The sequence below is a fragment of the Mobula birostris genome, chromosome 22 (genome assembly GCF_030028105.1).
Source record: "Mobula birostris isolate sMobBir1 chromosome 22, sMobBir1.hap1, whole genome shotgun sequence".
Lineage (NCBI taxonomy): Eukaryota > Metazoa > Chordata > Chondrichthyes > Myliobatiformes > Myliobatidae > Mobula > Mobula birostris.
The window spans coordinates 18,839,106-18,851,639 of record NC_092391.1 but is presented as its reverse complement, the minus strand read 5'-3'; the positions used below and the strand labels follow the sequence as shown (position 1 = coordinate 18,851,639).

The window sequence follows — 12,534 nt, the reverse complement described above, 5'->3', positions numbered from 1 at the left end:
TCTGTTCCCAATTTTTGCTTCCAAGTTCCTGCCTGATAGCTTCATATTTCCCCTTATTTCAATTAAACACTTTCCTAACTTGTCTGTTCCTATCCCTCTCCAGTGCTATGATAAAGGAGATAGAATTGTGATCACTATCTCCAAAATGCTCTCCCACTGAGAGACCTGACATCTGCCTAGGTTCATTTCCTAATACCAGATCAAGTACAGCCTCTCCTCTTGTGGACTTATCTACATATTGTGTCAAGAAACCTTCCTGAACACACCTAACAAACTCCACCCCATCTAAACCCCTTGCTCTAGGGAGATGCCAATCAATATTTAGGAAATTAAAATCTCCCACTATGACAACCCTGTTATTATTACACCTTTCCAGAATCTGTCTCCCTATCTGCCCCTCGCTGTCCCTCTTACTATTGAGCGGTCTATAATAAAACACCCAGTAGAGTTACTGACCCTTTCCTGTTCCTAACTTCCACCCACAGAGACTCAGTAGACAATCCCTCCATGACTTCCTCCTTTTCTGCAGCTGTGACACGCCCCCACCTCTTTTGCCCTCCCTCCCTGTCCTTTCTGAAACATCTAAAGCCTGGCACTCGAAGTAACCATTCCTGCCCCAGAACCATCCAAATCTCTGTAATGGCCGCAACATCACAGCTCCAAGTACTGATCCAGGTTCTAAACTTACCCGCTTTGTTCATAATACTCCTTGCATTAAAATAGACACATCTCAAACCATCAGTCTGAGCATGTCCCTTCTCTATCACCTGCCTATCCAACCTCTCTCACTGTCTACAAGCTTTTACTATTTGTGAGCCAACTGCCCCTTCCTCCATCTCTTCAGTTTGGTTCCCACCCCCCCCAGCAATTCTAGTTTAAACTCTCCGCAATAGCCTTAGCAAACCTCCCAGCCAGAATATTGGTCCCCTTCAGATTCAAGTGCAACCCATCCTTTTTGTACAGGTCACACTTTCTTCACACCTCCCCAGAATCACAAAGGCCCTGTTGTACGAACTCAAAAGATAAGCTCTGTGTCCTGAATTGGAAGGGCTGAAATGAAAGAAAGTGGCAAACATCCATTGCCTTCTCTTCATTGACTTCAACAGAACTAAGTGCACGCTGATACTTCCAGCCAGATACATTGTTTTGCGTCAATGACCAACCTAGTCTAAGGATTGTGCTGGGGACCATATCCAGGTGTCACCACGCCTCTGGCACCAAAATACCATGTCCACAACTCTCTAACCCTAACCGTAAATCTTTGGAATGAGGGAGAAAACTGGAGCACATGCGGGAACCCCACAGTCTCAGAAGAACGTACAAACCCCTTGCAGACAGTGGCGGGAATCGAACCCTGACCGGAGGTTGCTGGCACTCTAAGACAACTGCACTAACCACTATGCCCCCCCCCCCACCATGTTACTGTACCACTTCCTTACCGTCTAGGAGCAGGTTTAGGGGCAGAATATTGTACCATTATATCGGACCTTTAGTGCACAGGATTGGAGTTGGCTAATTATTGTCACATGTACCAGGAGATAGTGAAAAGCCTGCCCTGCATACTGTTGACACAGATCACATCATTACCCAGTGCATTAAACAAGGTAGAACAGTAACAATGCAGAATAGAGTGAAAAAGCTACTGAAAGAGGGCAGTGCAGGTAAATGATAAAGTACAAGATCACTACGAGGTAGATTGTGAGGCCAAGAGTCTGTCTTGTCACACTAGAGGTCTGTTCAAGAGTTAATAACAGTGGGATAGAGGCTGACCTTGAGCCTGGCGTAAGTGCTTTCGAGCTTTTGTATCCTCTGCCTGAAGGGAGAGAGGCGAAGAGAGAATGTGTGGGGTGGGTGGGGTCTTTCTCCTTCCCTGCTGAGTCACACATACCCTTGTGTATTATACTGCCCCTAAGCCTGCTCCTACATGATGATATAAGTGGTAATGGATTGTTATTGGGCAGTAGAGAGATACATGGGGGTGGCATAGTGGTTAGTGCAGCTGTCTTACAGTGCCAGTGATCTCCAATCAGGGTTCGATTCCTGCCACTGTCTGTAAGGAATTTGTACATTCTTCTGTGACTGTATGGGGTTCCTTCCTCATTCTAAAGGTGAACAGTTAAGGTTAGAGATTTGTGGGCATGGTATTTTGGCACTAGAAGCGTGCTGGCACTTGGAGACTATCTCCAGCACAACTCTTAGGCTGTGTTAGTCATTGGGGCAAAACGATGCGTTTAACTGTATGTTTCAATGTAAACGTGACAGATGAAGCTAACCTTTCATCTTTAACACTCACTCTATCAAGCCCAGCATTTACAAGCTTGCTGGTCCGGCCTTTGTTTCCTTTCCCGTTGATGCTTCGCGCTGAGCACTCTTTCTGCCTGGCCCCTTTCTGCAGGAGACTGTGCTGGAAATGCTGAAGGACGCTATGATCGCCAAAGCAGGTGTCTCCAAGGGCTTCTTGATTGACGGTTACCCCCGGGAGGTGAAACAGGGAGAAGAATTCGAGAAGAAGGTACGGAGTCTGCATTGAGGGAAAATGGGGAGTGTGGGCTGAGGTGAAATTCCTGGTACATCTGTTTCGTTTTAAAATCCGTCCAGTTGTATGCCTCCGTTTCAAAGGAGAACAGGGGAACTACATCAGTGTCCAATGTTCAGAATCAGAAATAGGTTTATTGTCACTGACATATGTCGTGAATTTTGCTGTTTTACACCAGCAGTACATTGAGAGACGTAAAAGTCATCTCACTACTAATATGTCCACCTTCTCTGCTACTGAAGACCAACCTTTCTTTCCCAGTTTTGGTCTTGGACATGAAACTTTAACCTTTCCACATTTGCTGCCTGACCTGCTGAGTGCTTCTAGCAAATTTTGAAAATAACTAGAGCAGCCTGATAGTGGGAAATTGGAGTGTTCACATTGGTTGTCACTGACCACACTTCAATATTAGCACTTTGTGATGTTGTGGAGGCATCATAGAAATGTAGTTCTCTCTGTTTTTACATAGTTGGAGGGTGAACTGCCAGAATGTAATTAGTCATGAGGTCAGGGCTCTCTTCACTTTGACCTCTGCCAGATTCTCTTTGTTCCATTCTTATGGGCATTTTCCGTGGCTGGGATTGGGATTGATTGTGATGGCTACAATCAGTGTTTAGGTTCAGACATTAAGGCTGTCACTATTAAACCTGAGTGGGATACATGGTGAGGGAGTGGTGGTATTGATTATTATCAAGTGTCTGGTTATCCTTAGAATCATAGAATTATTATGGCACTGCTGGAGATCGTTTTCTCAGTCAGCCCTGTAGTGATGATGAGTCTTGGCTATCCATTGACTATCCATTTCCCTCCGTAGATGTTGCCTAACCTGCTGAGTTCCTCCAGCGTTTGGTGTGTGTTGCTCAAGATTTCCAGTATCTGCAGAATCTCTTGTATCTCTGTGTCTATAGTTGTCCCATTAGTTCTATTCCCCACTCTTTCTCAGCGACTGCGTAGTCCCAACCTGGCTGGTAGTGTAGTGGCATCAACGCCGGACTTTGAGGTGAGTGGTTCCCGGTTTGAATCCAGTCGGCCCCTTGCACATTTTCCATCCATGTTGGGTTAAGCATCGAGCTAGCAACACGGCCTTGTAAAAAAAAAACAGACAAATGCAACGAAAACAGCAAAAATGCCGCATAATACGCCACAATGCTCAATGAGGAACAACAACAGAGTAATCCCATCAGTTCTATTTCCCCCAATCTTTCTCTGCCAATAACCCTCTCCCTTCGCACAGTATTGATCCACAAGCAGCGTCCCCTTCACCCTTCAGTTCTAAATTTGTCCACTGCTCCTTGAATCATCAACTAATGGGGATAGCCTGGCGTAGCAGTTAGCGTAACGCCTAACAGCGCCTGTGACATGATTTCAATTCCCACCATATCCTGTAAGGAGTTTGTGCGTTCTCCCCGTGGCCCCGTGGGAGCTACGGCTTCCCTCCAGGTTCTCTGGCTTCCTCCCACAGTCCAAAGGCAGACAGGTTAGAAAATTTTGTGGGCACGCTACATTGACGCTAGAAGCTTGGCGACACTTGCGGGCTGCCCCCTAGCACATGCTTGGGCTGTGTTGGCTGTTTACACAAGTGAAGTACTTCATTCTATGTTTTGATGTGCACGTGACAAATAAAGCTAATCTTTAATCTTATTTGCTATATTTACACCACCGCAGTGTTTCGAACCTGTAACAAATCTCTCCGCTTCTCTTTGCGCAAGGTCGAATAACCCCTGCTTCCTCGGTGTAACCTGGCACTCAAAAATCCTTCATGGAGCATAGTGCGGTACAACCCTGAAACTGGCCCTCCAGCCCACAATGACTCTGCCAACCACAATGCAAAATTAAACAAAAGCTATCTGCCTGCACATGACGGCTCCCAGCTTGTTCAGGTGCCTGTCTAAATGTCTCTGTCATGTTTGCTTCCACCCCTTCCTACCCCAAAAAAACAAATCCTTGATAAGGATATCTTTACACAGCTATGCTAACAATGGCGAGGGCCACCCAAACCTTTTGGAATTCTTTTGCACTTAATAACTAAAGTTGGAAGGAATGATTAACTCTGTTAATAATTGGTGTTTCCATCTGTTGGTGCATTGAAATTACCTTGCTGATGGACAGGGGCTTAGGGCGGTGACTTAATGTCTCTACTCCTGTTTCTCCAAGATTAATTTTGCACAGTTATCAAAGATACCAGTTTCTCTTGAGCACACTACTTGGCCAAAGAAACACACACAAAATGCGGGATGAACTCAGCAGGTCAGGCGACACCTTGCTGAGTTTTTTCACTATTCTGTGTGTTGCTGTGGATTTCCAGCATCTGCAGATGATTCTACATGGCCAGTTCATTTTGGCATGTTTAGACTTTGGGTGAGATTTCCCGGAGTTACAGGAGCCATAGGTCCCACACCACCAAGTTCAGGAATCATGCAACTACCAGGCTCCTGGATCAGTGTGGATAACTCACTCATCACAACTCTGAACGGATTTCACACTCTATAGACTCACTTTCAAGGACCATGGCATTTTACTGGACAGACTGGAAAACTGGGTGGGACTTTCTGGTACAGTCCTAAAGTGGTTTTAAACAGGACAGGGATTGTTTTGTATTGATTGGTAGCTGCATATCTGACTGAACAACGATGACATGTGGAGTGCCTCACGGGTCCATACTAGGGCCTCTTCTATTTAACTCCCTCTAGCTCAAATCATGGTAAGCAACAAAATATCTTACCTTAGTTATGTCAATGATGCTGATTTTATATAACAGTGTCATCAAGTGGTTATGGTTGTATACAATCACTAAAATAACTATTGAACAAATCACTGATTGATGAGCCAAAATTTCCTCCAGCTAAACAAAGAGAAAATGGAATTAATTGTTTTTGGTGCCAAAAAGAACGATTAAAAGTCAGCGCTCATTTAGAATCCCGGTCGTTACAGACAACAAACCAAGCCAGAAATCTTGGTGTTGTGAAGGACTCCAACTTAAATTTTAACTGCCACATTAAGACAATTACAAAGTCAGCCTACTTCCATTTTAAAAATATATTAAGAGTTAACAGGCTCAGCAAGATCTAGAAAAAAATTCATCCATGCATTTATTTTTAATAGGCTGCAGTGGTGTTTTCACAGGTCTCTAAAAAAATCTCTCAGACAGCTGCAGTTCAATCAGATCACTGCTGCTAGAGTTCTCACTAAGAGGAAGAAAGTAGAACGTATCACTCCCATTCTCAGATCACTACACTGGCTTCCTGTCCATCAGAGGATTGACTTTAAAATATTACTACTGGTTTATAAGGCACAGAATGGTCTAGGGCCAAAATACATCTCTGATCTCTTGCTGCATTATGAACCTTACTGAGCTCTCAGGTCATCTGGGGCGGGTCTGTTACCGTCCCCAGGGTCAAAACCAAACATGGTGAAGCGGCTTTAGTTACTACGCTCCAGATATCTGGAATAACTGTCCAGAGGATCTGACGTCTGCCCCAACTTTAAGCTCTTTTAAATCGAAGCTTTAGACTTTTCTTTTTGCTGTAGCTTTTAATTAGAATCTCCAGCACTGTAACTTCTATTTATCATATCTATTTTTGTATGATTTTTATTCTCTTACATATTTTCTGAAATTTGATATTTGATTTTTATATCTTGTTCTATGTAAAGCACTTTGAACTGCTTTGTTTGAAAGGTGCTCTGCAGATAAACATGCTCTACAATTCATGTTCTCAGTATTACTTATTTTGTTTTAATTGCACAATTAATCATCTTTTGTATGTTGGTTGTTTGTCAGTCTTTATATATGTATAGTTTTTTTTCACAAATTCTATTCAAGGCATCCTGTGAATGCCTGCAAGAGAATGGATCTCAAGGTGGTGTATACATACTTTGATAATAAATTTACTTTAACAAGAATCAATTATAAAAGGGTCATTGTGCACCTCTTCTGATTTTGATTTCTATTAGAGCTGTTACAAAAATTAATGATTAAGGCCACACTGACAGATTTGGAAACTATAAGGATTGGAGTCCCATCACTGCAGACCCTCTACGAAGCTGTCCAAACCTTGCTCTCACTCTGCAATCATAGTGTGCAGGTCAGGACACAAAACTGCAAATGAGGTCCAACAACTCCCTGTAGATGGTCCACTCCCAGTAGCCAAAAAACGATGTAGAGACCCTCAGAAACACAGGAGGTTCTGCAGATGCTGGAAATCCAAAATAAACACACACAAAATGCTAGAGGAACTCAACAGGTAAGGTTGCATCTATGGAGTGAAATAAAGAGCCAACGATTGAGATCAAGACTCTTCATCATGAACTTCCCATTAGTTTACTTCTTTCATTAGTATGAACCCAAAATCACAAGATAGGTTTGGGTAAAAAGAGGGAGGAAATTGTGTTGGGTTGAGCTTGGGAATGGACTTAGAGATAAAATGTTAACCCTCCTTTACACTGTGCTTTAATATTGATAGACCTGGTCTATGGGATCACAGGAAGGAGCCTATTCTAATTGTGCCAGCCTCTCAGAGGGCAAAGTTCAAAGTAAATTTATTATCAAAGTACATATCCCTGTCACCGTGTACAACCCTGAGATTCATTTTCTTGTGGGCATACTCAATGAATCCATCGTAGAAAATTGCCACAATAGAATCAATTGCAAAGCCTGCACCAACATGGGTGTTCATCCAGTGTTCAAAAGCCACAAATTGTGCAAATACAAAAATAAAGAAATAATAATAGTAAATAAATAAGCAATAAATATCGAGAACATGAGATGAAGAGTCCTTGAAAGTGAGTCATTAGGTTGTGGGAACATTTCAATGATGGAGTGACGCTTGGTGACGCATTCACACAGTACTTGGCCGTTATCTATAAGCACTTAGTCATCAATGGTTTGTCCAGTTGTCAGTTTCCATTTTAAGACTTGGGCTCCTTTGATGATATCCTGGACTGTAAGTTCAGCAGCAAAGTGACAGGACTTGCCACCTAACTTGAACAAAGTTGTCTGCAGAGATCCCACTATTGTGTTCACTTCTGATTGCCAGTGCCTTATAAAGTCTCAGCATTTCATCCTTGCATTTGTATTCCAGTCCTCTTGAAATGAGTGCCAACATTATATTTGCCTTCCTTACCACCGACTCAACCAGCAAGTTAACCTTCAGGGCAGGCATTCACGACTTTTTTTATGCCATGGACCAATACCATTAAGCAAGGAGTCCATGGACCCCAGGTTGGAAACCCCTGCTTTAGGGAATCCTGCACGGGGACTCCCAAGTCCCCTTGCACTTCTGCTTTCTTAACTTGCTGTCCGAACTCAGGCACCACAGGCCGAATGGCTTTTTTCTGTGCTGTTCCACTCTACGTTCTATGTTTAATGCTTTTCCAGCATAGATTATGATCAGGTATCAGTTCAAGGGATTCCTGGCACCTAGCGAATACGATATCAAGCTGGCTATCTGCCCATCGCACTGATGAACTCCCACAGACTGAAAATATAAGGAAGTAAAAATCATAACTTTTAGCGTAGGAAAAAATACTGACTAAAAATTGAAACATAAACGTGAGGTCCGGTAGCGTATTTAAGCAATTTTCTGCCTTTATTATTCAGCTTCAAAAGTGCCAGAGGACAGATTAGGAACATAATGCCTTCACGCCCTGTTTGCTTATTCTCAAATAAACAGCCAAGGAGTAGGCCGGCACTGAGTTTCTCCGGTGAAGGCTGTTTATTTGATATCGCCTCCAGTAGTGGGTGTAAGAGGTTTCGGGCACTTGTGTTGTTTGGGTGCGGTTCAGAATGAGAGCTTTCACCCAAACTCTAGCTGGGGCTGAGGTAGATGCTGATTTTATTCCTCTTCTCACCCTGGCTCTTGCAAAAATGCCATCCCCTTCTCGCAATTCCTTCGTCTCTGCCACATCTGCTCTCAGGATGAGGCTTTTCATTCCAGGACGAGGGAGATGTCCTCCTTTTTTAAAGAAAGGGGCTCCCCTTCCTCCACCATCAACTCTGCTCTCAAATGCATCTCCCCCATTTCATGTACATCTGCTCTCACTCCATCCTCCTGTCATCCCACTAGGAATAGGGTTCCCCTGGTCCTCACCTACCACCCCACCAGCCTCTGGGTCCAACATACTATTCTCCGTAACTTCCGCCACCTCCAACGGGATCCCACCACTAAGCACATCTTTCCCTCGCCCCCTCTCTCTGCTTTCCGCAGGGATTGCTCCCTACGCGACTCCCTTGTCCATTCGTCCCCCCATCCCTCCCCACTGATGTCCCTCCTGGCACTTATCCTTGTAAGCGGAACAAGTGCTACACATGCCCTTACACTTCCTCCCTTACCACCATTCAGGGCCCCAGACAGTCCTTCCAGGTGAGGCGACACTTCACCTGTGAGTCGGCTGGGGTGATATACTGTGTCCGGTGCTCCCAATGTGGCCTTCTATATATTGGCGAGAACCGACGCAGACTGGGAGATCGTTTTGCTGAACACCTACGCTCTATCCGCCAGAGAAAGCAGGATCTCCCAGTGGCCACACATTTTAATTCCACATCCCATTCCCATTCTGATATTTCTTATCCACGGCCTCCTCTACTGTAAAGATGAAGCCACACTCAGGTTGGAGGAACAACACCTTACATTCCTTCTGGGTAGCCTCCAACCTGATGGCATGAATGTTGACTTCTCTAACTTCCGCTAATGCCCCACCTCCCCCTCGTACCCCATCCGTTATTTATTTATATACACACATTCTTTCTCTGTCTCTCTCCTTTTTCTCCCTCTGTCCCTCTGACTATACCCCTTGCCCATCCTCTGGGTTTTCCCCCCTCCCCCTTTTCCTTCTCCCTGGGCCTCCTGTCCCATGATCCTCTCATATCCCTTTTGCCAATCACCTGTCCAGCTCTTGGCTCCATCCCTCCCCCTCCTGTCTTCCCCTATCATTTTGGATTTCCCCTCCCCTTCCCACTTTCAAATCTCTTACTAACTCTTCCTTCAGTTAGTCCTGACAAAGGGTCTCGGCCTGAAATGTCGACTGTACCTCTTCCTAGAGATGCTGCCTGACCTGCTGCGTTCACCAGCAACTTTGACGTGTGTTGCTTATTTTATTTATTTAGAGATGTAGCACAGGAACAGGCTTTTCTCTCACTCTTATATTCTAATCCTCTTGAAACTGGGCGACCCCTCGATACCCAATTACAGCCGTGAGACCAATTAACCTGCTAAACTGTGTGTGGAAACTAGAGCACTCAGAGGGAACCCACGTGGTCGAGCGGGGAATATACAAACTCCGTACAGACAGCGGGAGGATTGAACCTGGTTTGGCAGTGCAGTAATAACATTATACTAACCGCTATGTGTGCGGTTGTGGCTGAGTGAGCCTCCTAGAAGAGTCAAAGTTCAAAGTCTGAGTAAATTTATTATCAAAGTACATACATGTCACCCTATACAACCCAGAGATTCATTTTCTTGCAGGCATTCACAGTAACAAAAATAGAATCAATTTTCATACATACAAAGGTGGGCAAACAACCAGTGTGCAAAAGAATACAAACTGTGCAAATATAAAATAAACAAACAAATAAATAATATTGAGAACGTGAGTGGTCGGAACTTGAAAGTGGTAACTTTCAAGCTTCTAAGAAAGTAGAGGGGTTGTCATGCCTTCTTTGGACTTAGTAGACCCAGGACAGAGTCATTGAAATGAGAAAGCCAAGGAATTTAAAAGTTTCTGATCCTCTCCACCTCCAGTCCCCTTCAGGGGAGTGGCTCATGGACCTCCGGTTTCCTCGTGTAGTCAATGATCAACTCTTTGCTTTTGTTGACATTGAAAGGTTGTTGTGGCACCATTCAGCCAGTTTTACAATCTCCGTCCAATAAGGTTGTGTGTGTTTTAAGTCCCTCTCCACAGATTTAATTATAAAATCCAGGTTGACCTGTACGGGTGGATTTCTATACTGTCATAGGTGATATCTTAAATGAGATGCAAAACTACTGACTTCTCAGGTGGAATCTAAAGGTCCTTTGTTACTAACCCAAGACCAGTCCTGTCTCCTGGTCAATATCCGTTGCTGTGAAGGTGTCACAATACAGCTCATCCATTCAGCATCACACATGACGTAGAATACGTCGAGAAAGGTTCAGGTTGCAATTGGCAGAGCCTCCACCAAAGGAAAAAGGATGTTGGGAATGGTGAGGCTGGAGCGCCACGGGAGGGGTGTTGAACAGGTAATTAGTGCTGGGGCAGGGAGTAGCGCAGGTGCAGTCACACCCAGCCTTGAGCCACCAGACGAGGCCATTTGATTCCAATCAAAATGTTTCTCTGGTGCTTCCTGCTCCCTCCCCTCACCTCTCCCTCTTTTCCCAACCATGATTCCCCTTTCCCTGCCCCCTTCCCCCTTTCAGTCCAGAATAGAGATCCATATCAGAATCAGGTTTATCATCACTCACCTATGGCATGAAATTTGTTTTTTGTTTTGCGGCAACAGTACAGTACAATATATAAAATTAGGGCAGTAGTATGCAAAAGTCTTAGGCACCCTAGCTATGAATAGGTGCCTAAGACAAAAGCACAGTACTATATGTCTGCAATACTGCTGCAAGCAAGTTTTGTCAATGTACTGTACCTCGCAATACTAGTGCACACAACAATAAATTCTGTATGAAGTAACTCAAATTCCACTGGCTTTCTCCAGCAGCGGATTGGTAGACAATTCCCCTCTCGTTCTCTATATGGTGCCTTCCTTAGCAATTCCCTTCACCTCTGGACTAAAGTTAAGGGGGCTCCTTTACAGTTTCTGCCATCAGTGAAAACCAAAACCACTGCCTATACTGGAAACCTGTGGAAAGTGAAACAAGGATTAACAGTTCAGGCCTTCAAGCAGTGCATCTTCAGTATTTTCTGTTTCCTTCTGTCTGTTAGTATCTGAGTAGGATTGGGTAGTGAAGGGAGATCTGGAGTCTTGAGAAGGAATGATAGAAATATTTCAAAGTTCAAAGTAAATTTATTATTAAAGTACATATATGTCTCCATTTACTACCCTGAGTTTTTCTTGCAGGCATTCACAGTAAAACAAAGAAATACAATAGGACCAAAGTATTCCTTCGTTTTACTGTAAATGCCTGCAAGAAAATATTTAGAGAATATTTATGAGAAGTGCCCTCTGTCTGGAGTAGGAATCTAGGAGTCATTTGTATATTTCTGAAGGGTTTTATTAGTTTCAATGCCACAGGGGTGCCTCTGGTGTTAATCTAGCAGTTAGAGTGACACTATACAGCTCAGGGTGTCTGAGTCCAAAGTTGTACTGGTTACTAGGTTAATTGGTCATTGTAAATTGTCCTGTGATTAGGCTGGTGTTCAATAGGTAGATTGATGGGTGGGTGATGCCCATTGGTTGTTCTGCACTGTATCTCTTAAGTTTTTAAATAAACATCTATCAATGGTGTTTTCTATAATATTTCACTGGGATTCCTTCTCCGTGCTTAACTTTAACCCGGAAATGAAGAGAATTGCTGAAGGTGGTGACATATACAGATGGGAGTTGTTTATACTCTGCCTCTGGAGGAATCCTGTGGAATCCAAGTCAATTTAAGCCACGTTGCGTTTATTGTTGTATGCTCAAGTATGCTGGAGTGTAGGTACAATTAAAACTTACTTGCAGCAACATCACAGGCATGTAGGTGCGAACATCACGCAGAATATAACTTACTCATCAATTATTCAGGGCAGTGAGAGAGAGAGAGACAGACAGACAGACAGTGCCCTTTTCTTTTTGCACTATCAGAGACATGTCCAGAGTAGTGCAAGAGGTGGCCTGTGATGTTCCATTGCTGAGGTCGGGTTAGGGTTGCTCAAAGCTCAAAGTAAATTTATTATCAAAGTACATAATGAGATACATTTTTTGCGGGCATGCTCAGTAAGTCCAGGAACCATAACAGAATCAATGAAAGGCGCCACCCAACAGGGTGGACAAACAACCAATGTGCAAAAGAGAATAAACCGTGCAAATACAA

The 12,534-nt window shown here is 43.9% G+C and overlaps 1 protein-coding gene across 5 annotated transcripts in view; it reads left to right on the top strand.

The window, feature by feature from the left end:
• LOC140186215 (adenylate kinase isoenzyme 1-like) overlaps nt 1-12,534 on the top strand; it is a 173,256-nt gene that overhangs the window by 148,342 nt on the left and 12,380 nt on the right. For all 5 annotated transcript variants that reach the window (XM_072240199.1, XM_072240203.1, XM_072240204.1 and 2 more), the window contains one exon: nt 2,396-2,512. In XM_072240199.1, coding sequence (XP_072096300.1) covers nt 2,396-2,512 — 117 coding nt within the window. The remainder of the gene's footprint in view (nt 1-2,395; nt 2,513-12,534) is intronic.